Genomic DNA, 26,319 nt, shown 5'->3' on the forward strand with positions numbered 1-26,319 from the left:
GTTCCCTACTGGCATTAATCCCTTTTACCGTATTTCTCCTTCTTCCCCTCTTTTCTCTCTCCTGACTTCTCCATTCCTTCCCTCACTTTCTCCCTGGCGTCGACCTGGTCTGGGAGTCGCGTTCTGCCCAGCCCCTCTGTCCAACGTCTGCGCTTTCATCTCTAGGGCCCCTGGAGTTCCAACCCCTAATCCTCCGCATTGTGGTCAGTCCCCCGCCCCCCCCCCGCCCCTTCCCGAGTTCAGGAATATGCCCCACAGACCTACCTGCTCCTTTCGCAAGTCTGGGGCCGCGGACCCTGACTAATGGCTGGTCCCTGCTGTGTGTGGGGTGTTGTGTTTTTTTCTTGTCTCTCCCCAGCAGGGCACGGGGGTGTGAACCAGCTCGGGGGGGTGTTTGTGAACGGCCGGCCCCTACCCGACGTGGTGAGGCAGCGCATCGTGGAGCTGGCCCACCAGGGTGTGCGGCCTTGTGACATCTCCCGGCAGCTGCGGGTCAGCCACGGCTGTGTCAGCAAAATCTTGGGCAGGTGAGGGCCGGAGCTATCCCTGGAGACCACCTCCTCCTTCCCTGGCCCTAGGACTTGGTTAAAAGTGGAGGATGCCAAGCAGGAGAGGGAGACCCCCAGCTAGAAGGGATCTAAAGAGCTGTTTCATTTGGAAAGGGAAATCAAGTGGTGGCACAGCCCCAGGAGGAAGAGTGAAGCAGGGTCAACCCAGTGCCTGCCCTGCTTCAGGACCCTCCTAGGGGAGGCAGCTCCGTTTGTGGCTTCAGAAAGGGAAGGACACTTTTCCCAGCCAGTTAATGTGAAAGATGTTGGAGGAATGGGGTGGGGAGCAAAATGGGTCCCCAAGAGGAGAAAAGACAGCATTCGGGAGGTAGAAGGGTCCTGGTTCCCACAGGGCATTGTGCTCAGTAGGAAAGGGCTGGAGATGGTGCCTCAGCCCTGGCTTTACCTGAGGCCTCTCCTGGCTTGCTCTTCCCAAGTGAAAAGCTGGGCTTTCACTCCCCGGGTGCTTATTCTGACCAATATGCACCCCGTTCCTGGTGTGGCTGTCTCCTAGGAGAGAGCATTCCTTAGTCCTCTGCCTCTGCAGCATTTCTCACACTAGCCAAGTTTCCTCTGGAAGTCTGGACTCAGCCACAGTGGTCCATTTCCCTCCAAGCTGCTGCCTCAGGCGGGAGAGTGGCTCGGCGGCTTCAGAGCCTGCAGCCCCCCTGCCCCTGCTACCACCCTGCTTCTTGCTGACCCCGCCGGCCTTCCCGGCGCAGGTACTACGAGACTGGCAGCATCAAGCCTGGTGTGATCGGTGGTTCCAAGCCCAAGGTGGCAACGCCCAAAGTGGTGGACAAGATTGCTGAATACAAGCGACAGAACCCGACTATGTTCGCCTGGGAGATCCGAGACCGGCTCCTGGCTGAGGGCATCTGCGACAACGACACAGTGCCCAGCGTCTCTTCCATCAACAGGTGAGCAAGCTCCCTGGTCTGCAGAAGGGACTCCAGTTCCCAGTTCTTGCCTTCTGGGGTGTCTCCCTGAACCAGGTCTCTGCTGTCTGTCCAGCCTCCACCCTGTCTTCCAGCTCCCAGCTTGAAGTCCTTTGAGTAGGGAGAGGATTCTTGGGAGACAGAGAGATAGACAAACAGACAGGGTTGTCTCCAGTTCAGAGCTGGGTATTCCCTGCCAGGCTTCTCCTGCCGGCATCCTGGAAATGAATCCAAGTGTTTGTGGTAATTAAGACTCCAAGATTATGCGCCTCGGGATCTAGAGACAAACACAGCCCATAGCAAAGCCTTTAAAATGACCAGTATCTATTCATTGCCTTCAAACAGACTTCCCTTTCTAAAGGCATGCACTCTTCCCCAGGGGCAGCCACCAGTCCTGGCTCCCTTGCCCTCTTAGCCAACTCCCTACAAAGCTTGCCTCCCAAGAGCCCAGGTTTTGCTAGCAAGCTCTGCACAAATTTCCGGCCTAGAAGTACTGGCATCCAGGTCTGCAGAGCAAATGCCAACCACCAGACAGTTATTGGCAGGAATGAGGATCTGGACAAGGAGTAGGATGCCACGCAGGGAGGGAGAAATCAGACCTTGAGACTGAAGCTTGGGAGATGCCCCAACCACTTAGGGTACATATCTCCAGGATGAAGTCTTTGCACTGATGACAGGTTCAAGAGTAGGGATGACACAAGCCAGAGTAAGCTTAATATGTAAGATAGTTAGAACTCTAATTCCTAAACTCCTTCGGTGTGTTCTCTGGGAGAACACATGGGCATGCTGCATGCATATATATCTCAGCCAGTATGTCAGCATGCCTTTCTTGGGTGGCTGCAGAACACACAAGCAGCAGTTGGGCTTAGGAACCCCAGGACAACTTCACCGTTGTGCAACTGTACAACCTGACAGTTATACACAGAGATCCTGCACAAGTCATTCACCAGTCAGAAGTAAGTTTCAGATAGCCTTGGACCTCCATTTTAAGGTTCTCCCCAACAGAGAAGAGGGCTAAGAATTCCACACCCCATTATTCTTTGCACTCTTTTAAAGGCTCACTATCAAGACGACTAATAATTCAGATGGTGCCTTTTTCTGAAACTGGCATCACCAATCACAGGGTTTTTATTAAATATTTTGTAAATGATATGGAATTATCCCAAATCATCCTGAAAACAGCAGGTAGAATTAGCTGGTAGAATGTACCTTGGCTAAAGAAGATTCCCTCTGCCACACTCGTGCTGTAACGTACTGCAAGGCAACCCCAGAAATTATCCCAGTGTGTGCCATCTGTATTAAAATGGTTATTCAGTTATGAACAGGGTAACATAATACTGATCAGCTAATTATACACCCTCCGAAACCCTCCAGCTCCCTGGGTCTGGCTCAGCCAGGTATTGAAAATATGATGGTTTGACATTCAGATACCTTCCAAAGAAGCTGGAGAAAAAGGCTGAGTGGTTTGGGAGAGGAATAAGTCCTTTGCATTTGAAAGTCAGGAGGAGGCTAAGGAAACTGAGGGCTGAGGCAAGAGTGCTGGTTAGGGAAAGAAAGGGGACAAAGCATTTTTTTCTGAGCCATCGGAGACTGTCTCAGCTGGCTACTGGCCCTGACAGTGAGTTGGAACTGAGGTCTTAGGAGGAGAGCAGCTGGAGCCAAGAGTGACCCAGTAGAGGACCTGCGTTACTGGACGAGGTGGTGACATCTGGGTAATATTTCAGAGAAATGCTTGTTGTCAGTGATGGGATTTTCAAGCATTTGGAAGAACCCAAGATGTGTATAATTAAGGTGATTCGTTTCTTTGTGTGGCATGGAGGAGTGGAACAACAAAGCAGTTGTGGTGGCAGCCCTATCTAACACAAAAGATGTTTTTGGAAGCTGGCTTATGCACAAGTGTGGGATGTTTCATCCTCAAAAGCCATAGAGTGTGGGCAACAGGTGACCTGAGAATCAAGCTCCGGAGACCTTGAGGTACACTCACCAGAACTGGGGGAAAAAGTAGACAAGCGAGCCATCTGTGAGATGCATGGCCTCACATGACATCTCTGACAGCCTCAGAAACTACCCAGCAAAGGGCCCTATCACCAGAGGGGCATAGAGGCTTCCTTGGGTGCAGAGAAATAGCTAGGTTTTGCTGGAGATGGAGAGGGAAAATGAGGAAGGAATGGGGAAGCCACTGGTAGCACGGTGGCAAGCCCTGGGTATAAAATTAGGCTTCATGGCTTCTTTTGTCAACAAGAAGCAGTCAGGTTGTTCTTGATTTTGCTTTGGGCAGAATTCTCCCACAGTTCATATTTTGGAAAGAATTCTGGGAGCTGCTGGGATACATCTGGGTACCCCATCCTTAGCATCCTTCTGGTATGTGCTCTGCTCTTAAGGAGATGGTTTTTTTGAGATGTGCTTCACCCTAACACTTGACAATGACAGGATGTTTCTACTGGTGCTTTTTTTTTTTTTTTAAACTTAGCTCTTTCTCAATACTGAGAATTCTCAGTCTCTGTAGGAAGAACATAGAGATTTTCCTCTGTGCAGAGACTAGTGCATTGGAAAAATGGGGAGTTTTAAGTTCAGAGATTTATTGTTGGAGAGTTGTCCACTTGTGTTAGGTCCTTTAAAACAGTTTTGAGTAAGGGTGGCAGGAGCCAGCATTGGCAAGAAAAGAAGTTCACACATGCTCACCCACCTGAGCCAAAGGTTTTTCACCTTCTCCTCCCCAAAACGGATGCTTTCGCTGCACTTGAAATATGCTGTTATGGCTATAAATTAAATTGCTTTTTGTGTTTAAAAATGGTTTTGGCATTCTCTGATCCTGTCGCGATAAAGGCTTAGTGTCCAATCTCCATTCTCCATCAGCAAATCCTCTTGGAATTGCCTTTTTGGGCCAAAGGAGTGTGCCAGGGAGGCCTCTGTACTCCCAGAGACCACTGTCCAAAACCTCAAGTTGACTGGGTCGCTTAACACATGGAATTTATCCGAATCATTCTTAATATTGGGTTACTGATGGCTGACACAGAATTGCCAGCTCTTCAGCTTGTACGCCACTGCTGTGGAGGGCTGGTGTTTATAACCAGGTGACTTTGGATTGAAACCTGGCATGGGAAATTGCCTGGAGCAGGGAGAAATGGAGGGAGATCCTTGCTACTAAAGGGGGGGAAAGTCACTAAGTTACATGGCTGAGCAATTGACTAGGCGGAGAGGATTTCCCTGATTATGTGCCAGAGTCTTCTGGTTTGGCTGTTGCTCTGGGCAGGGAATACAGCTCCTTTGAAAGAATAATATGAACTCCAGATGAAGTCTAGGGTTACTGGAGATCCCCTGAGGGTGCATTCTTGGAGTGAAATGACAATAAGGGCACCACTTTCTAACTTTTTGAGGCTGTCCTACACTCTTTGGGACCAGTGACTCCTCACCCCTACATTTTTTGGAGTGGACCTTTCCAGAGTCTGTTCCTTACTGCCCACCAACCACTGGTGCTCTCCCTTAGCTTATTTGGTTCAAAATAAGCACATTCCTTCTAGCTGTGGCAACGCTGGCTGCAACAAGGTGACAGCCCCAGCACACATGTTAAAAAATTCCAGTCTGTCATTCAGGTGTTTTCTGATCCCTCCTAACACCACTGTGTCATTCTCAGGTCTTTATCAAAGGTCTGGCAGTGGGGGGGGGGGGGTGACAGTGGTCTACCAGTTGTCCTTTCAAGTAAGCTGGGAGTTAGTCATTCCAGGACCTGAAATGTTGAAGATGACTTCAGGACTAGGGTCTGTTTCTCTTTCTCTGAAACTCACATTCCAAAACATTGCATGTTTGATTCTGGCTTAGCATGGTGGCATTGCCTGCCATATCTCCATATCCTCATAGCTGTTGGTGGTCAGTGCTGTTGGACTCAAGGCAAAAAGCCAGAGTGGATCAATGAGTTAAAAAAAAAAAAAAAAAAAAAACAACTTCTGTCCACAGAGGAGTGAGAGAAATAAGGACAGAGAACCTGCTTTTGGGGCACTAGGCTTAGCACACTGGGGCCGCAAGTAACAGTTTATTCTCAGCAGTTTCTAAGAAGCCATGCCCACCCCAGAGGGTGTCTCCAGCTGTTAAGGTCTCCCATCCTTAGAACATGTAAAGCAGGCATGACTATCCATCCTATTCTTTAACTGGAGCTGGAGTTGACTCTTGAAAAGCCCATTTTGTTTCCTCAGTTGTTTTAGCCTGGACTTCTTGGCCAGCAGTTGTATTGGTCTGTCTCCCTATTGACTGGCTTGTGGATGTTCAGGCTACAATATCGCCTCTGGTTGAGGGCAATGACTGGTCGCCTTGAGTTCTATGTCAGCTGGCAACTTTTAAGAAGAGGCACACAGGAAGGGTTATTCCTAACAAAAGCCCCAGGTGGGTTTTGGAGGATGATGCAAAAAAGAAAAGAGAGAAGGAGACCCTAAATAAGTAAATAAATAGTGTCCCAACTGTTCTGAGAACTCAATAAAACAATCACATCAAATATGAAGAGGCATAAATCTTGTGTCTGCACAGGTAACCTACTCAATTGCTTTTATTATCGCTCAGGCTGCCTCCATTTATTACCGTCCATGGCCCCAGCAAAGGAGACTGCGAGGAGGGTGGTCTCCAGTGCAATCCTACACCCGGAGAGGCAACAATCAGCCCATACAGCCAGGGATTTCGATGGGAACCCGGGAAGGGCCCATCTGTCTGCATGAAAACCAATCAATAACTCTGTAACCAGAGCCCTTGTCACAGGGAAATGGACAACACAACAGTTCAATAGAAGGGCCACAAGGGGAATTAGCCAAGTGGAGATGGGGCAGGGCAGGAATGGCCCCTACAGAAGGGAAACAGGGGTGCCCAGAGAAGAGAAGATTGGGGAGGCAGTGAGGATGAGGCAAGGGAGAGCAGTAGCCTCATATGCCTATTGACATAAGGTGGGGGCTTGTTGTGCAGAGTAGAGTCAGGGATGGAGAAGCAGCATTGGAATTTGGGGTGGTGGGAACCTGTTTTGGAGGGCAGTTGGGAAATGGGTATTTTTGGGGGGCACACAGGATGGTGTAATTGTAAATGTGACAGGATATGCTCATGGGCTACATGATAGCTTCTAGACAAAGAGTAGCAATCATAGTAACTGGTGCAGAAGATTAATTACACTTCCCCCAAAGCCTGTATTCTGAAAAGGGGGCTTCTTATAAACCCATGTGGGATGGGGGTCCTGCTCCCTAGTCCTCTTAGCAAGACTAATAAAGGAACACCTTAATCCAGATGCCCGTTGTCCATTCCCAGCTTCCTAGACCTGCATCTCTAGTTGCATCTCTAGCAGCTTTGCCTCTTGGTGCTCAGGTCTGGCATTACTCCTAACTAGGGCTGCAGTTCTTATATTAAGAGGAAAATGAATATACTAGAAAGAAGTCCTTCTTCACTTCCTGTTCCTTAAAAGAATGCAATAAAGGATACTCACCTGACCTGCCAATTCTCTGGCTCCCTACTTGCTTTCTCATACCTTCTGACCTGCCAAGCCAGTGTCCAGAGCTCAGATTCCTGCAGGGGAGACAGCTGCAGGCACTCTGGGTGCATCTGGAGAAGGCAGAGTGAGAACTGAGATCTGAGGAATGGGAAACAGTGTCTCCCAACCAATCTCCATAGCACAGGAGACATACCAGGTGGGGAAAAGTGACATCACCTAGGATTATCTATCTACCACTGAACCTCTGGGTTGAGGTGTTTTCTCCTGTTGGTCATGTTTTCTGTTGTGGTGCTACCACTGCACAGCTTGAATATATTCATGATGGCTTATAGACATAAAGGTTGATGTCTTCTATGTGTGGGTCTTCTGTGTGCCCACCAGTGTCTGCTGTTAGGTGCAGACCTCTGAGGCCAAGAGGAGGAAAGGGAGGAAGGCCCACAGGACATGACCTATAGTCACAGGCAAAGGCCTGGTACCTTGTACTTGGGCCCAATAAGTCATTGGGCTGTGGGCAAAGTGGTAGCAGTAATAAGGCTGAGCTGAGGATGCCTCATTTCAGCAAACTGGGACCAATTTTTTTTAATTATTTGCATAGAAATACTCTATAGTTCAATTAGCTCCTAGTCAGAGGGAATTTGCTGAACCAATGCCATCTCACTTTCTGACATAGAATTGTGTGACGAGCTGTCCATCATTGCTTCAACACTCCAGCCCCAGATCCATTGGCAATGCTAGTTAGGGACCAACCACATCAGCAACCAAGAAGATACTCTTCCAGTACAACTCTTCCTCCCAAGCTATGGTCCAGTGACTCACAAGCCAGGTCTTCCAACAGGAGGCATGGCACTGGGACATAGTCATGGGCAGAGCTCTCCCTAGGGCAGGCCCAGGCCTAGTCTTCAAAGCCTCCCCCAATAATCCAGGTGCCAAGAAATGAGGAAGAGGCTCTGGGTCAGAAATGCATGATTGGACCTGGCTAAGAGGCCAGGCAGGGCATGGTGGCAGAGGCAGCTGCTTTGGGGCCTCCTGAGGAGGGCTGGGCACAGAGAGCTGATGAGCATATGGGAAATAAGAGGAAAATGGCCTTGCCTGGAGGAAAAGGAGCAGGCCCCATGTACCAGGGAATTCTCTGGTAAGAGAGGAAGGTGTGTAGGAGGCAGATGAGAGTGCTCATATAGCTAGGATCATCTTATAACTTGTCTTCCAATCACAAAAATAGCAGGACCCCTCCCTACGTTTCTTGAGAGATGACACGATGAGAAGTTTTGTGTTTAAAGAGAGGAGCAGTGCTGAGTCACTGGGCAGCATTCTATTCATTTTATTATCAGGATGTGGGGGAAGGAGGTTAGTGCCCACAAGTCCAGACTGTCAAGACTTTTATTTGCCAAAAGTGGTGAAGGGGCAGCCACTTACAACACAAATGTCTTCCAGATTCTGGCAAGGAGGGTACATGGCTCTGGGAGGATCCATGGCATATGGGAGCCTGACCTGTAGGCATTGATATAGGAAAGCTTGAGGCAGGTGCTGGGGATGGAACCCAGGGCCTTGCATACATTAAGCAAGCTCTCTCCTGCTGAGTTACATCCCCAACCCAGGAAGACTCTTTTGATAACTCTGTGCCAGACATAGGGCTTGATTCATCCTGGCCCTTGATAGGCAGCCTCTGATCTATGTAACTCAATGCACTGACTGGTCTTTCTGCTTTAGGCCAGAGCAGTAACCTCAGTGCAAGTGCAAGAGGATAGGACATTTTCTGAGCCCCTTAGTCCAGAAGGTCATGGGGAAGGGAGTATGGGAAGGAGAGAAGAGACGTGAATGGGAAGGAGACAGGAGGTGAGGATGTAGATTGCAAGAGTGAGGAGGGAGGTGGGAAGCTGAGAGGTGAAAAAGAGCTGTCTGGGAGCTGCTTTGATCTGGCTGGGGTTCCTTAGGACAGGAGCATGTGGCAGGGTCAGAGAATGCATCCACAGAGCTTGAAAAGGAGGATTGGATCCTGTTCATCTGAGCCAGAGCCCTTGATACCCTACAAGGTTTCTAAGGTGATTGAAGGGAGCAACAGCTCCAGGCAGCTGGTAGTCCAGGCTGATGGGACCTTGAGGAGCAGCTCAGAGGTGATAAAAGAGTAGAGGCCAGGGAAAAGAAAGTAGGAAAGTTTCTGAAAAGAGAGTGTAACAAAAGAAGTGACATTGCGGGGATAAACTTGCAGAGCTGGGAGTGGTGTAGTGCCTTCTGTGAGGGACTCACCAGAGCTCTGGAGGTGGATATTGCCCCCTGCCCCCTCGGCACACTGCACAACACCAACAGTATCCACGGGGCTGCTGCAGTGCAGGCGCTCCAGCCTGGTCCCCAGCAGGCTGACAAGGAAGAGTGAGAGAAAGGCCCGGAAGAAGAGGGGGCAGCCTAGCTTCCTGGGGCCTCCACATTAGAGGCCCCTCAACTCAGAGCCTCTGGTAACTTCTCTCTGGACTTTTGCTCTGCCTGCTTTCAGTCCTGCCCCACTCATAGCCATCTCCCTTTGCAGTGGTCAGGAACAGAGGAAGCCAGCTGATATGCTGAGTAGCTCCTGGCAGGAGGCAAGACAGGGCAGCAAGCTGAGAAGGGAAAAGTGGAGTTAAGAAATCAGAGAGGGGCTGGGGATGTGGCTCAGCGGTAGCGCGCTCGCCTGGCATGCGTGCGGCCCGGGTTCGATCCTCGGCACCACATGCCAACAAAGATGTTGTGTCCGCCGAGAACTAAAAAATAAATATTGAAAGGGTTCTCTCTCTCTCTCTCTCTCTCTCTCTCTCTCTCTCTCTCTCTCTCTCCTCTCTCACTCTCTCTTTAAAAAAAAAAACAATTGAATGTGAGACAAAAGTAATAATAATAGTGCTTCCTGGAAAAAATACACTTTAAAAAAAAAAAAAAAGAAATCAGAGAGGAAGGAGAGGAGAGGACTGGGAGAGAGCGAAGGGGTACAAAGGAAGAACAAAGAATCCCCAGAGCTCAAGCAAATAGAAGCAAGTGCTGGGGACAGCGCTCCATAATACTGGCGCTCCCTCTTGATCCTGGAGTCTTGGCTGGGCTCTGCTGCCCTGCCCGTGTCTGGTAGGTAAATGAAGGAAGCTGAAGAGGCCAGGAGCTTTATGGACAGTACTGGCCTGATGGACCATGGAGATGGTCAGGGAGGAGCCCCTCATTTGGCCCCTTATTCTGCCAGCTCTCATTATAATTCTAGAGGGTGAGCTGTGGTGTGTGCCTTAGTGTGTTACCCTGAGAGAAGCTGGTGAACATGTGGTGGGGGGCCTCTGTGTAGCTCTGATTTAGAAAATGTATGTGGGCTGGTGGCATCTAGCCAAGCTTGGCTTTTGTGCCCATGTCTAAATGGCCTAGCATTCCAGGGAGCTCCTGGAAGGAGTCAGTCTGGTCAACCCAAGTGGTTTACTATTCAGGTTTCCAGTTGATAGGATTATTTGGTCCCCAAACAAGAGTCCCTGCCATCACTTGGAGGGCCTGCTTGTTTGGGTGTTAGCAAATGCAATCCAGAGAGCACAGGGTCAAAAGGACAGTAGACATTCTGATGGGTCAATAGGTAAGGGTCAGGGCAGGTCCACATAGGGTCCTGACACTGTTAGTCTGTGGACACACACATACCTGGGGGTGTCCACTGGTGAGCAGCATGTGTTTGCTTCATTGGAGGTGAGAGTGTCCAGTTGTGTATGATGGCTGGAGTGGTGAGTGTGTATAATATCCTGCTAGGCAAACTGGTAGCAGTTGTATTATTTTATCTGCTGTGTCACCTCAAAGGGAGACAGTGCTTTGGACAAGGGCTGGGATAGTTATCTCCTTCTAACATCAGCAGAGTCAACACCCCCTTTCCATAGTTCCTTCCCTCTCCTTCCTCTCTCTCCTTCTCTACACTCAGGAGCCAATCTCGGTAGATTCTAATTGAAGAGTGACGAGAACTTGATAAGATAAGGAAGGCCATCCTTCCTCTAGGGACCAATAGAGGTTTCATGTTCTCTCTCCCCTCTGCTTCTCTAAGGGCAGACAGCCTTCCGACTGACTGTGACTGTCTGGCCTCGGGGAGAACCAGAGGGACAGAGGTATACTGAGGTTGGGACTTGGCTTTCTGACCCCAATCACTGTGGTTCTTGGAAGGAAAGCCTAACAGGATCCTGAATGAGGGTTGGGGGAGGTAGAAGAGAAACAGCAGAAGACAGGGAGAGAGAAGTGAGAGCCTGCTTGGAGCGACACTGACCAGCCACACTATCAGTTTGGGCCACAAAAATAGACTGGGAAGGGGGCAGCATGCACACTCTGAAAGCTTTCACCTAGATTTCAGAACTAAGCACTCAGCTCCCTATAGAGGGAACAACCCCAGTCCAGGGCCAGCTGCTCCTAGAACAGTGTTGGCCCTCACTCTCAGCCTCCTGCCTCCCACTCAGCAGATGACATCTGCCTCTTCCTCCACTCTCATTGCCTGTTAACTTGACTGTTAAGAGACAACTCAGAAGGTCATGCGGACTCCTTAGGAGATGACCTCCCAGGGCAGGTACAAAAAAAGTTGAGAGAAATTCATTTCATGGCTAGTGGCTGCTTAGAAAAGGCGATTCCAGCAGACGAATGTGATAAATGTTAACTGAGCATTAATCGCATTAAAGAGGGCCCTATAAACTTTTCATTTCTAATTAAATTCGTCCAGTGATGCTGCCCAAGCGAGTACTCTGGGCCTTTGTTTATGTGGAAAATTAAAATGCAAATACAATGGGATTTATTTCCAGGAGTGGAGTGATGGGCTGGCCTCTCTGGCTACTGGTCTCCAGGCCTGTCAGGCCAGGTAACTGCTTCTCTGGAGGTATTGTGCCCCTTGTGACAGATTTTTGTGTGAAGGGAGAGACCAGAATCCAAGGTCAAATAGAGTTAGGAAAGGGGAAAAGGTGTAAAAGGAATTAAAGAGAAAGAAAAAGGGCAATAAGTGGCCCAGGATAAAAGGAATCATGGTCCTGTTTTCCCTCCAACTTACACCTATAGAATAAAATCCCAACACCTTGCTTGTGAATAATGTCAATGGCAAGCCTTCTCTGAGATGAAGGAGTGCATGGGGGAATTTGGAGGAAGTGGCCCTATAAGCTATATGTGGATCCCCTCCTAAGAGGACTCAGTGGTCATCAACAGGATGGGCCCACCACCTGGATTTGTCTCTGGCATTTGGGGGCTGCTGTCTACATCATGGTTTTGCTGGGCTCTTCCTGCCAGTGCCAAGTGGCATTGACATGGAGCAGTGGAGCATAGAGGCACAAACTGAAGAGGACATTGTGCATGCACACTCGCACGCACTCAGCCTTCTTACATGTAGGGAGAGCCAGTTGCTCATGAGAATAAACAAATGTCCCTTGAAAGGAGTGCCATAACCCCTTTGATAAAAGCAGTAGCCCTAAATGTTATTGAATAGAACAATCTAAAATTCCTATTTGCAAAAACATAAATTAAGTCCAGGGGAGAGAAAACCTGAGTAAGAAAAATCATTTGGCTGTATCAGAGATACTGAAAAATAGCTCTGCTGCTCTATGATTAGGGAAGTTGTAAACAGCATTAAAACACAGAGGAGAAGGAAATGGAGGTAGGAGAAGTGAGAAAAGGCAGAACACTAAATCACAAATAGAGGTACATATACAAAGTCACAAACCAGATTTACCCCAAGCTTTGCAAAATCTACAGCCTAGACTGACAATGCGTAGAGACACGGAGTACACAGACACACAGGTATTTGGAGAAGAGGCAGTGTGGAGGGTGGATTGGTTGCACCGTGGGCAGGCTGCTTGCTGTGCTGGATGCTGGGATTGATCCATCAGCTTTGCTGTGCAGGGATCTGATTGGTATGGTTCTGTAGACAGCCAAGGATACAGCTGTATGAGGTTTTTAAAGGTCTTTAAGCACATGAGTCTCTTGTGAGCTAGATCCATGTTCTAATGGATCTCCAAGGTAGCAACCCATTCCCACAATGCCATTTGCCTGACTGATTTTTCGAATAGCTGCTACCCCTGTCCTCTTTAGTCTGTTTTATTCTGGGTTATTCTTTTCCTCTTTAGTGTTCACTTACGTGTCTTGGAAATGCATGAGCACTTGCTGACAAACAGGTTAATGACTGTGGCAACTCCCAAACATCTGGATGAAAACCAAAAACTTTAGTCAATCATCTATAAAGGTTGTCCATAGGATGCCAAAGATCTGGCAAATTAGAAACATTCACCTAATTGATTGGATTTCCCAGTTTTTATGCAGGTACAGAAACAACACATTGGGAAACACCTGTTTTCAGAGAAAAATGTTCTAGGAAACTAAGTGTTGTGGTTAGAAAGTATCTTTTTTTTTTCCCCCTCAGTTCTGGGCATGGAATCCTAAGACTCAAGCATGCTATGCAAGAGCTGTACCACTGAGTTACACCCCAGCCTGATTTTATTTTATTTTGAGATTCAGTCTAAGTTTCTGAGGCTGGCCTCAAACTTTCTATCCTTCTGCCTGAGCCTCCTGAATAGCTGGGATTACAGATATGCGCCACTGTGCCCAGCTAGAAAGTATCTTTGCTGCATTTGGGTCTGATTTCTGGTTTGAAAGAAGGCTGGCATTTACTGGTAGTGGAAGAAGTTAGTAGGGGCAGCTGAGAGGAACTTTGCTTCCCCAAATATTTTGGTCAGGAAGATCACTTTGTACAAATAAGCTGAAGCTTATTTGACATTCATCAGGGGGTCCACTTTGCCATCTTAAGGAGACAATCAGGTTCTTAATAGATTTGATTTTTTATTGATTTATTCTTTCATTTATACATTCAGAAAACCTTTGCTAAGCACCTACTATGTGCTAGGCAATTCATATACAGTTGTGTGGCATAAAGTAAGAAAGGAAGCTGTGGGGAGAACTTTGAATCTAACTTCACTACTCCCTGGCTACATGGTTTTGAGCCATCTCATTTCCTCTCTGGACCTCAGTTTTCTCACTTATATATCATGGGTATAATCATGTAGGTCTCTCATAGGTTGTCATGAAGGTTAAATAAACTAATCTACATAAATCTGCTTAGACTTGCACTTGGCCGATATTAAGGGCTCGATAAATGTTATTCTTACTGCAGTAGTAATTGTTAAGTGTGTATTTCTTTCCTTTTATTAGTTTTTTCTTTTCTTTTCTTGGTACCAGGGATAGAACCCACGAGCACTTAACCACTGAGTCACATCCCCAGCCCATTTTATGTTTGTATTTTGAGACAGAGTCTTCTTGCTAAGTTTCTTAGGAACTTGCTAAGTTGCTGAGGCTAACCTTGAACTTATGATCCTCCCAAGTCAGCCTCCCAAGTTGCTAGGATTACAGGCATGTGCTACCGCACCCAGCTAGTGTGTATTTCTTGTTATGTGTCTATATCAGTGTGTGTGCATTCTGGTTTGTGTTTGCCTAAACACTGAAATCTTTTAAAAAAGAAAACTTGAAGAACCACAAGGATATTCTATGAATAGTGTTGTATATCATAAAGGCCAGTGAGAATTATGGTATCCTGTGAGCCCAGTAGATTTAAGAAGCAGATCTGTTCTGTGTGCTTTTTAATGGCAGGAACTGGGGGGGGGGGTCCTCTTCAGTTCAGTTCTCTGACCATTGAACAGAATTGGGCAGGTAATTGTCCCCTTTTTTCACTTTGTGAGCTCAACCTGTGTGTGTGTATGTGTGTGTGTGTGTGTGAGTGAGTGTGTACTGTGTACAAGTGCACACTCCTCCTCTGGATGAGCCTGCTGTGGCTTGAGGAGTTGAAGGTTGGCATTTTCCCAGCTGCATGGCATTTTCATGGGTTGTGGTGTTTTGCATTTTGTAGGTTTTTTTTTTTTTTAAAGATAAAATGAAATGGTAGTAGGAAAAAAATCCTCTTGTGATGGGTTTGAACGGTTTCTATGATTCTTAAATGTCACAGACAGGAGGGGAGAGGGAGGTAAACAGGAAGAGTAGGGGATTAGAGGGCGGAAATGGAGATAAGAGAAAGGATGAAAAGGGAGAAGAAGCAGCAAACAAATATTTGATGAATTCAAGCTAAATCTGTCAATGAGGGTCTTGCATATCTGGATATTCCCAGGGAGCATGGGAATTTGATAATCATTGTAGTTATTTTCATTGCTAAGGAGTAAATAATTTTAAGAAAAAACGTCAAGAGCCAGGTGCACCTGTAATCACCTCAACTCGGGAAGCTGAGGCAAGAGGATTGCAAGTTCAAGGCCTGCCTCAGCAACTTAGTGAGAACCTCAGCAACTTAGCAAGACCGTCTCAAAAACAAGTAGCTCAAGGGTAAAGTGTGCCTGAGTTCAATCCTCAGTACCAACAACAACAACAACAAAAAAGAGTTCAAGAAACAAAATTTAATTTGGACTTAATCTATTTGCTACACCTATTTACTCTGTGTCTGGCAAGAATAAAGATCAAAACAAAGGTTTCCCAAATACACAATGATGTTACTTCCAGCTCCATGGGAAATTCTATAGAATGAGTCTGAGTTCTAGTCTCATTCTTGCCTGAAATTCTCCTTGCCCCTTTTGGCTTAGTCAACCAAGTTCAACTTGGGGAACTTCCAAGGATCCTAACAGCTCTAATGGTCATTTGTCTGATGTCTTAATGGTCACTTTATTACCCTTTTATTTGTTGTCAAATTTAATACCTACATTCTACTATTTCTCATTTATACCCATTAACTGGTGAAAGTTCAGATTTTTTTTTTTTAAAGAGAGAGTGAGAGTGAGAGAGAGAGAGAGAGAGAGAGAGAGAGAGAGAGAGAATTTTTAATATTTATTTATTTTTTTTAGTTCTCGGCAGACACAACATCTTTGTTGGTATGTGGTGCTGAGGATCGAACCCGGGCCGCACGCATGCCAGGCGAGCGCGCTACCGCTTGAGCCACATCCCCAGCCCCAAAAGTTCAGATTTTTTTAATTAGAAAGAAAAAATTTTAAATGAGCTAAATTGGAATTGTGAGAGCTCAATCATCTTCAAAGTATATGTTTTATAAGTGTAAAATCTGCATGAGGGCTGCCATCTTCCTTTCAGCCTATTCATCACCAAAGGGCTGGCTGCCACCTCAAGATGGAGATGGGCAATGGTGGCCTCCATCAACCCCTAGCCCAAATAGATCAGAAACCAGAAAGGAGCTGCTTCCTGCTCCCACGCTACCTGACTGCTTTTTTTTTATTGAACTTCTCTGCTTAAAACACACACACACACACACACACACACACATTCTCTCTTTCTCTCTCTTCTTGATTTGCCTTAGGATCTTATGTACATCAACACACTTGTAAACCTCTTTGTATATGTACATTGGCTAATCTTAGGGCTGATTTACTCAATAAGCCCTAATATTGACCCTCCTCCTCCTCCTCATAGTCATAGCTAACCAGTGATTACTGCAGTAGGAACTGTTCTAACCATGTTGCTTGTATTAATTGATTTAAGCCTCATGAACAACCCCACAGGGCTTTGTGGGATTGTTTACAGATGATGTAACTGGAGAACAGAGAAGTTAATAACTTGCTGGAGGTCACTGGCTGCATAGCAGAACTAGGACTTGAACCCATGCAGTACTCATTTGTCTGCTATGTCACACTTCATATGCACTCAGAATAAATGGAAGTGCAGGCATGGGTAATTTTTTGGAAAGCTCTGTATATTCTGTATAATTTTGCAGTCTTTTTTTATTTTTTAGAAGTAGTTGGACACAATACCTTTATTTCATTTATTTATTTTTATGTGGGGCTGAGGTTCAAACCCAGGGCCTTGCACGTGCTAGACAAATGCTCTACTGCTGAGCCACAACCCCAGTCCATATTTTTGTAGTCTTAAGTCCCATTCATACTTTTACTTACAAGCTCAGAACAAGGACCCTGTGCCCCATTAGAAGGTCACACCTAGTATGTCTACCTGTAACCTCCCTTTGTGTGCAAGCTGTTGCTAAGCCACATCATCTGGGGATACTAGGAAGGAAGAAGATGCTGCTGGCCATGGCCACAGAATGGAGAGGAATGGGGTTCTTGGAACTAGAATTCATGTTACCCTCATTAGGTCTGAAGAGTTGACTCCCACCCATTCTCCTCTAGCCCCTGCTGGGATTTAGACTTTGAACAGGCATAGGGGTTCACCTAAGGGCTTCGCCCTCCAGTTTAGGCAGACATGGGGAGGGTGACATCAGGAAAACTGTGGTAAAGTCAGACCTGTTCAGTGGAGCAGAAGCAGTTTGTTTCAAGAAGAACAGAACTTTATATTTGATCATCAAGAAGAGATTTGTGGCTGGGTGTGGTGGTGCTCACCTGTAATCCCAGAGGCTCAGGAGGCTGAGGCAGGAAGATCATGAGTTCAAAGCCTCAGCAAAAGTAAGGTGATAAGCAACTCAGTGAGACCCTCTCTCTAAATAAAATACAAAATAGGGCTGGGGATGTGGCTCAGTAGTTGAGTGCCTTTGAGTTCAATCCCCAGTACCCTCCCCCAAAAAGAGATTTTTTTTTTCATCTCTAGAATCTTCCCTTTGGAAAGGAGCAGCACAAATGACCAGGCCTAAGTAAGCTAAAAAAAGCCAAAGGATGGGCCCTTTCACCCACAACCACACCAAGAAGGCAATTAGAACAATTACCTAATCATATACCACCACCCAGCTCCAACATCATTACTCAACCCACGTCACCAAGGAGACACCCATTAACCTAATCTCTGAGACATAATTTATGAATAAAAAGATGCAGATATGATCAATGAACACAATAATTCAAAACAGAAACACAGACACTGCCACCAAACAATACTCAAATTCCTTCGACTCAGTGTTACACAAAGTACAGTCACCTTGATACAACACCACGTAACGAACCTTCCACCACCTGCCAGAATGCGTCAACACAATTCAATACACAGTAACACACAGCACAATTCAAACTCTCAGTCCCACCCCACAGGCACTCTGTACACAAAAGCTAGAGTCAGGTGGCCACCAGAGCAATGGTAAACATTGGTCAGACATACACAGAGGGAGAGCCAGCATTGCAACACCCAGCCCCTCTGCACACCCTGCAGAAAATGGTCACAGCTGCATTCTTCTGAAGCTCGGGAGCAGCCTGCTAGAGAGCAGTAGCACCGTCCTGTCTCTCCAGCAGGTGGATGTGTCTAGACCATCACCTCCAATAAGGCCTCCGGGCTCTCATTGCTAGTAAGAGAGTAAACTGTCCCCTGAGCCTCCTTCCTGAGACAGGACAAATCAGCTCTCTCCTGGTTGGAGTTTAATAAGACTTGGCTGTTACCGAAAATGACAGAGCTCCAGGGATGGAGGGAAAGGTGGGGGTGGGGGTGGCTCGCCAAGCTGGGTGCAGGAATTCCCCTCTGACTCCTGCCTTCTGTGGCCATTCCAGAGCCGAAGCCCTCTTGCTGGGTGTTCACTGAGTATCGATTCAGTCTGCAAGCAATTTTAATATTTCTTCAGGGACTTTCCAGCAACAGCACAAGTCATTAATTCACCCTCCCAAATTGCTTATTCAATAGCAGGAACATGGCTCCTGAATAAAGTCCCAGAATTTATGTGACTTGCACGAGTCAGGAGGTCAAACAACTGTTATGGAGCGAAGTTAAAAATCCAAATAAAATATTGACACTTTTTTGGGGAGGGGGAGGGTTGAAACCAAGGTATTTAAAATAGGTTTTTGTTGCAGTGCCCCCAGGATAAAGAATGGAAGGAGACTGAAGACAAGTTGGAGTTTATAAAATCAATGGAATTTATTGCACATCTACTTGGCATTTAATAATTCTCTCATTTCCACATCCCCCACCCCACCCCATCCTGGCCATAGACAGAGAGATACACAGGTATACAAATGCACATTTATGCACGTCAATACCGATGCACAGACCAGTATAAAAACACAGTTGTGATGTGAGAATCTCAGATGCCCTGAGAAGAGAGCAGTGATGGGCGTGGAGTCTCACTGTGGCTAACATATTTAACAGAAATAGACACAACTTGGCAGATATTCATGAAGTAGATTTTGATAAATATATCTACTGTTATAAATCTTGGATCAATGCATTAGACCCAACAGGAATATAAAGATACACTAATCATAGAAATAGTTTCTAAAAGCACAGAAACCAAGAAACACATCTATATGCGGTATTATGCAATCATATTAATGATTCATAAATTATGATTCATTTGTGACAAATGTGATTCTTATTGAATGAACTATGGCACACATAAAGGGCAAGCATGTTTAGAATCACAGCCACATGCATCCGCTGCTAATTGTTTACAGATACATTTGCTTAGTTGTGCAGATCATGCATGTGAAAAGACTAAAAAAAAATGTGCTCAAATAATTAATAAACACAAAAATTATTAACATAGAAATTTCCCAGAGGTCCTATCATTCAGCCTTCAGATACTAGAGACACAGACCTGAATCTAAAGTCTGGCTACCGTGCCATTAAGCATGTGACCTTGGGCAAGTTGCTTAGCCTCTCTGTTGTTGTAAAATAGAGAGCAGGCCTATTTAAGAGAGTTGTGGTTAAACTGGGCATGGTGGTGCACACCTATAATCCTAGTAACTTCAGAGGCTGAGGCAGGAGGATTGCAAGTTCAAAGCTAGCCTTAGTGAGGCCCTAAGCAACTTAGACTCTATCTCAAAATTAATAATAATAATAATAATAAAAAGAGCTGTGGATATGGATCAGTTGCCCTAAGCAACTTAGACTCTATCTCAAAATTAATAATAATAATAATAATAATAAAAAGAGCTGTGGATATGGATCAGTGGTTAAGTGTCCCTGGTTTCAATCCCTGATACCAAAAAGGGAGGAAGAAAGTTGTACTACTTAAGATTTGAATGAGAAAATACACTGATAGCAATACCTATCAGATAGTGAATATGAATAAAGAATAGTTATTATTTTACTGTTATTATATGCACCTCTTCAGTGAGGACTACTTTCTCATGAATTCTAGCATCTGTTCCTGATATGGCTGATTTATTCTACCTAGTGGTTAGTAGCACGAGTGCGGGAGAGAGACACCTAGGTTTAAATTCTAGTTCTGGGCTGGGGATGTCAATCCGTAGTTGAGCACTTGCCTAGCATGCACAAAACCCTGAGTTTGATCCCCAACACAAATCTGGTTCTGTTATTTAACAGCTGTGTAGTGTTATGCAAATTACCTAACCTCTCTGAGCCTTAGTTTCCATGTCTATAGAACAGAGATAATAATCTCCATAGGTACTTGTGAAAATTAGTATCATTGTGTTTTGTACAGTGTTTAGCACAGTGCCTGGTACATGGTGAGATTATGTTAACTCACTATATCCCTTAAGATTCTATTATTGTTGTTATTGATATTAATAGCATCCATTTGTTATTCAACAAATAATTATTAAGGATTATGTTCAGCTGGGGCCTTGGTGCTAGGTGGGGACATCTGCCCTTGTAGAGCTCAGAGTCCAAGGGAGGACTTAATGTGAGCTGAGTAAGCAGGGCATCAGGACTCAGTTCTGTGTGGAGCCCAAGGGGAAGAGGGAAGTAAGGAGAAATAGATTGGAAAGCTCAGAGGAAGCCAGATTGGGGAATGTTTTGAAGACTAGATTGAGGAATTCTGAATTTATCCTGTAGATAATAAGAAGCAATTGTAGGATTTAGCCACATCACTTTCTTTCAGAGGGAGTCAGAGAGGGGCTGATGGATTGCTTTTGAGTACCTGAGTAACTAGGTGAGAGGTGAAAAGGGTTAGAGGCAGGTAGACCAGGCAGTCACTAGTGGGTCTACACCTACTGCTGCCAAGGTAAACACCCCTCCAGGTTTCCTTCTGCTTGCACATGGAGGTGGACTGGCTTGTGGAGAGGGATAGAGAGGACAGATAGGAACAGAATGGGTGCCTGTGCCCAGCAGCAGCCCCCACACTCCATTATATTGAGGAGTCCTCAAGTCTCCTGAATCTTCCAAGCAGGACCATGGAGTGGACAGCTGGTAGACCCCAGCTCCAGCTAGAAGCCTTGACAGATGAGGGCAGGGCCTGTGGCGAAAGGAGCTAGTCTGGTCACGCTCTGGGCTTGGCATGCACCGCAGACTGGTTTCCAAATGGTTAGTTAAACACATTGCCCCTTAATTTTTAAACCTATGCATATCTTAAAGTTAAATCAATCCATATGCTTACCATTCATCATATAAACCATCACTATTGCCCCCTTGGGCCAGGCCCATGGCCCATCTAGCCTGGTAAATTGTCTCTGGCCTGGGCTCCCAGGGACACGTGGTAGAAGGATTATCGCCCCTAGTGCCAGTCTGAGAAGGCTAAGTTGATGCATAGAATATGCCTGGTATCTAGGAAACCACTGGGAATATATCATTCTGAAATGTACAAAAACTATTTTGAAATGATTTTTACTTTTAACCCATAGCTTAGTTTCCACAGAGGGCCTGGTAGCTTCTTGAATTTGGATGACAGCATCAGTCAGAGTCAGGTTTAACAAATGGTAAGAAATGTGTATGGATAGAGTAGGAGTAAGGAACTTTCTTCACTCACTTCCTCCCAACTCTCTCAAGGACCCCCTATAGAACCAGTAGGATGGTTCCCTCACCCCCTGGATTAAGCTTGTCTCAAATATTAGAGTACAGAAAATTTGAATTCAGGCTCGGTGGGGTGGCCTGTAATCCCAGAGGCTCCAGAGACTGAGCATGAGGATTGCGAGTTCAAAGCCAGCCTCAGCAATTTAACAAGGCCCTAAGCATCTTAGTGAGATCTGTTTCAAAATAAGAATTAAAAAACAAAAATGGCCAGATGCAATGGCACACACCTGTAATCCCAGCAGCTTCAGAGGCTGAGATAGGAAGATGGTGCGTTCAAAGCTAGCTTCAGCAATGGTGAGGTGCTAAGCAACTCAGTGAGACTCTGTCTCTAAATGAAATATATAGGGCTGGGGATGTGGCTCGGTGGTCAGGTGCCCCTGGGTTCAATCCCTGGTTTAAAAAATAAAAATGATTGAAAAAAAATAAAGAAATTTGAATTCAGGATGTCAGAGGAGGGATCAGAGGTTTGTGTTTTGGTAAGTGTCCTAGGAGACTCTAATGCAGGTAGTTCAAGTTAATACTTTGAGGACACCCTTCTGCAAGCTTTTTGGAGTTTAATTTTGACTTCTGAGAGCTGATGAAAGTGGCAGAAGGTCTTGACACATTTGGGAGAAATCTTAGCAACCTGTGTATCCCAGCTGAGTCCTGCTACAGCCAGAAAATAAGGAGCCCAAAAGAAACTAAATTTCAGTTTTCAGTTTCTGGGATATAAAAAAGGAATATTCTCGTTCCTTAGAGTTCTCTGAGTAGGGACCATTTTCAGGAGAGGTGAAAACTTCCTGGGTGATCTATGATATCTCCCTTGAGATTCTGTTATGAGAAGTCTCCAGCTGTTTGTGTTGTTGACTTGCCTCAGGGCCAGGCCTGAGATCCACGCCTGATTCAGGCAGCTCTCAAAGACTCCAGTTCTAGGGATTATCAGCATTAGTCAGGCAAAATATCCTTTTCTGAAGTAAATGTAGTTTAGTTCTCTAGAACGATCCCGCTTATAATGCATACTCAGGCAACTTGAAGTCACTGACGGAAGCCTCACCAGCAGCTTGTCTGGCTCAGTGTACAGTGGGGCCATCTAGTCTAAAACATTCTCTACCTTGGAGTTCCTCTGATTTACCAAATCAGGGAATATTTTTCCCATACCAGGGTTTAAGTATTTTTTGCAGACTCTAAACCCCAGGACAATTTATGCTGATTCATACATGTATATAACACATGTATGTAGATAGCTGACATTTTACTCCTAAGGCTCTTTGAACAAAAACCAATGATAAGACCAGGCTTGACACCAACCTGCTGTTTCTCTAGAAAATATTTCCAAAGTTGGGACAGCAGACTGTTCTAAGTACCTGGACAAGACTTCATGGAGACATGGTGGCAGATCCCATGTACACATATTTTTAGCACTGGTTCCATTTTCTACTGAGGAATACTGAGGTTCAGAGGTACCTCTTGCCTTCATTTCTTAGAACATGGGATTAGAAATAGAATCCAGGAGTTTGGAGTCTGGGCTTTGGGATTCTTTTTCTGGAAACAGTATAATTTAGTGGTGAAGGTGTTAGGGTACCTAAATTCAAATCCAAGATTTGCCACTTATAAAATGAATGACCTCAGGCAAGTTATAATATGCTGCATCTGAAAAATGGGTTGTTGTGAGGATTCAGAGACCCACTTGTTGGAAGCACTGAGAGCATTGCCTAGCACACAGTAAACATGCAGTAGACTGGTTTTATTACTGGAGTCCTGCTGAGGAAGCATCACTCCTAGAAATCTTGACCAACGTAGTCCTGGAAATGCTGCCACCTCACTCCCGCCAAGGTGAGCTGTCTGAGGTCACCTCAATGCTAATAGGACCTCTTCCTGTCTCCACCTCAGGGGAAGTTTTTGCACACCATTTATTATCATATAATATAATGCAATATAATATCATACATAACATAACATAATATGATGGGTAGGTTAACTTGAAAACCCTGAGGCAGACTGTGGATGGATGGATAGATGAATAGATACATTTGTACTAAGTATACATACATTATATCATTCTATTGATTTGTAAAAAGTTGCCGGTCTGCCTGGCTGTAATGAGATTTTTGAACTTTGCGTGGCGATCAATGAGAGGAATATTATTGGCCTGGAGAATTGATATACCTGCTCTCAGTGGCTTGTTCTGCTCCCAGGCTGCCCCGGCCCCCCAGGTGTACGATTCCAGCAGACACTTAACCTTTTTTACAGTGTCATCAGGCTAAAAGGAATCTAATAGTGACACAGGACTTGTGCTCAGCACTCTGCCACTATTGCTTTCCTGTCACAAATAATTTATAGCCTTCTATTTCCATCCCTGAGCCTGCACCCCAGCCCTGCCTCCTGCTTTCCCCCAGCTCCCAGGAATCAATAAACTCACACAGCCATAGTGGGACTTCAGGGTGCAAGGACTGGACAGATGGACAAAGAGAGGGAAAGTGAGAAAGCGGCAGAGAAAGAGAGGGAAAGAGAGAGAGAGAAGGAAATAGGAAGCAATGAGAGGAAGAGGAAGAGGGGATAGAAGTAAAAGAGCATTGGGGGGCGGGTCTCCATATGCTTTCCTGGAGGTGGAGGAGAGTGTCTCTCCTCATTCATGAGTGTAACAGACTGTTGCTGAAGACTCACTCACGGCTTCCATTCTGACTCACATAGCCCATGCAAATTGTTTTGATCTCCAAGTAGTGGGAGGTGGAGGCCCCTGGGAAACAAAGAGAGAGTGACCTCACCTCCTGCACCTGCCTCACCATCCTTTCCTCTAGAGCTCTGCCTCAAACCCCTATCATCTCTTTGGTCCTCTGTGGATCCCTCCTCGTATCCCCAACTGGGGCTTTATCTGGTCCCTACTCTGTCTGAAAGTCTTTCTGTGCAACATCTTTTGGGGTCAACCTGTGGCCTCAGCTGCTGCTATTTCCTGTCTTCACAGTACTCTTCCCCAGGTCTTGTAGCTCGCAGCATTGACCAAACTGGAATATATTGCATGGGAAGGTCTCCTGCCTGCAGCTGGCTCAGCCCCTAAATTGAAAGCAGCCAGGCCTAGGGGTCACCTATAGAAATAATAATACTATTGGGCACTATTGTCATGGCTATCATATATGGGGTCAGCTATCATATTAATCATTTTTCGTAGATTATTCTTATTGTAGTCCCAGAAAGTGCCTAGTAGTATTATCTTATTTTACTGATAAGGGAATAAGAAACAACCGAGTTTTCCAGGCAATAAGTAATAGAGCTGGTATTCCACTTTAGGTAAACTGAGCTCATTGTGCAAATTCCCTTGCTGTACTCCCATCCTTAAGAGTGTGGGAGACTCTGAGTGCCCAGAAGCCCTGCACTAGGCACAAGTCAAAACCCTGGGAAAAGCAAGCCCTCATCTGAAGTGGAAAGGAAACAGCTTCCTATGAAGGAAAGCCTACTAGAAAAGGAAGTGGGGGACCATACCCTGTCTCTCCATGAAAATGGGAAATGACACCTTCTAGCTGTGACTTTCAGGGTCCTGTCCATATCCTCCAAGGATCCATATCCTGGGACTTGACCTTTCTGGATAAACCTTCCTGGGGCCATTGAGGACATTGGCATGTCTTGATGACTTGTGGAGCCAAGGATGGAAAAGAATTGGAGGAAGAGGAGGAGGCATGGGGAGGATAAATGTCAGGCAGCCACCCTGCTTTACCTCTTGCTTTCAGCCCTAGTGCCATTCCTATGAGTTACTGGGTTGTATACAGGATACAGGAGTGCACTGGATGACCTTCAGATTTCCACTATTCTAATTCTTAAATTCCCTGTGATTAGCTCTGGGGACTGGCAAGGGCCTAATGCTTGGGGTCATAGATAGACACCAAGAACATTAGTAACTCGCAGCAGGCACCCTGCCTAAGTCCTCTCCCCTGCACCAAGCCGCTGTCAGGGAGTAGTGATTTTCCATCACTTGCTGCCTCAGCTAAATCTGCACCAGTGCCCCAGGGGTCAGAGGCTCTGGGTAACAAAGACAGAAACTCCACAAGCCCGTCCAGTTATCTGTTTCACCCTGCCCCAGCCCTGGGACTCCCTTAGTCCAGAGCCTATCAGTTCTCAAGTAGAGCCACCCACAGGATCCGGGAGGCTTTAGACACTTGTGCTGCAATGAATCTGCGGCAGCTTCTCTGAGCTGCTCAGCAGCCTTCTAGACTTTTCTTGTTAGATCAGCCTATGCTGCCCTAACCTACTTTCTGATCTTTCCTATTGTGGTTAGGCTCCAAACCTTCTCCTAACTCTCAGCTTTGCTGAGAAGTAAAAGCCATGGAAGTTCATTTTTGAAGCTTTTGAGCCCACCTGGAAGAATGCTGTTTCTTGCTTACTCCTCCCTGTGCCCTTCACTCCATCTCTTCCTTGTTCTGCCTTGCCCTCTGTCATGCACAATCTCTCTGGCAACTTCCGTCTCTCCCTCTTCACTTGTTCTTCTTTCTCAGCCCACAAACAGGTATTTCCTACCCTGAAACCCTCTCCTTCCACTTGGTAGCCAGTTCCATTCTCTGACTTCCACACAGGAGTCTCCTTTCACTGCCTCCCTCTCCTCCTGACCATTCCTCCATTCATTCTACCTGACTCTACTCCAGACACTATGCCGAGACTACTGTTCTCCCCAGGATCACTAATGGTCACCCAAACCCCCAAATCCCCATTTTATTCTATTTTTGGTGCTGGGGATAGAACCCAGCACCAAAAATAAAATAAAACCCAGCTACGCAAGTAATTTTCCAGGGAGCTACACCCCCAACCCAAATTA

At 46.0% G+C, this 26,319-nt stretch overlaps 1 protein-coding gene across 10 annotated transcripts in view; it reads left to right on the forward strand.

The window, feature by feature from the left end:
• The window catches only part of Pax2 (paired box 2), a 78,150-nt gene that overhangs the window by 3,266 nt on the left and 48,565 nt on the right, over nt 1–26,319 (forward strand). For 6 of the 10 annotated variants that reach the window (XM_026407919.2, XM_026407913.2, XM_026407915.2 and 3 more), the window contains exons 2-3: nt 359–527; nt 1,271–1,468. In XM_026407919.2, coding sequence (XP_026263704.1) covers nt 359–527; nt 1,271–1,468 — 367 coding nt within the window. The remainder of the gene's footprint in view (nt 1–358; nt 528–1,270; nt 1,469–26,319) is intronic. The other 4 variants (XM_026407918.2, XM_077798704.1, XM_077798705.1 and 1 more) reach the window with 1 other exon arrangement.

Source organism: Urocitellus parryii, chromosome 5 (assembly GCF_045843805.1).
Source record: "Urocitellus parryii isolate mUroPar1 chromosome 5, mUroPar1.hap1, whole genome shotgun sequence".
Classification (NCBI taxonomy): domain Eukaryota; kingdom Metazoa; phylum Chordata; class Mammalia; order Rodentia; family Sciuridae; genus Urocitellus; species Urocitellus parryii.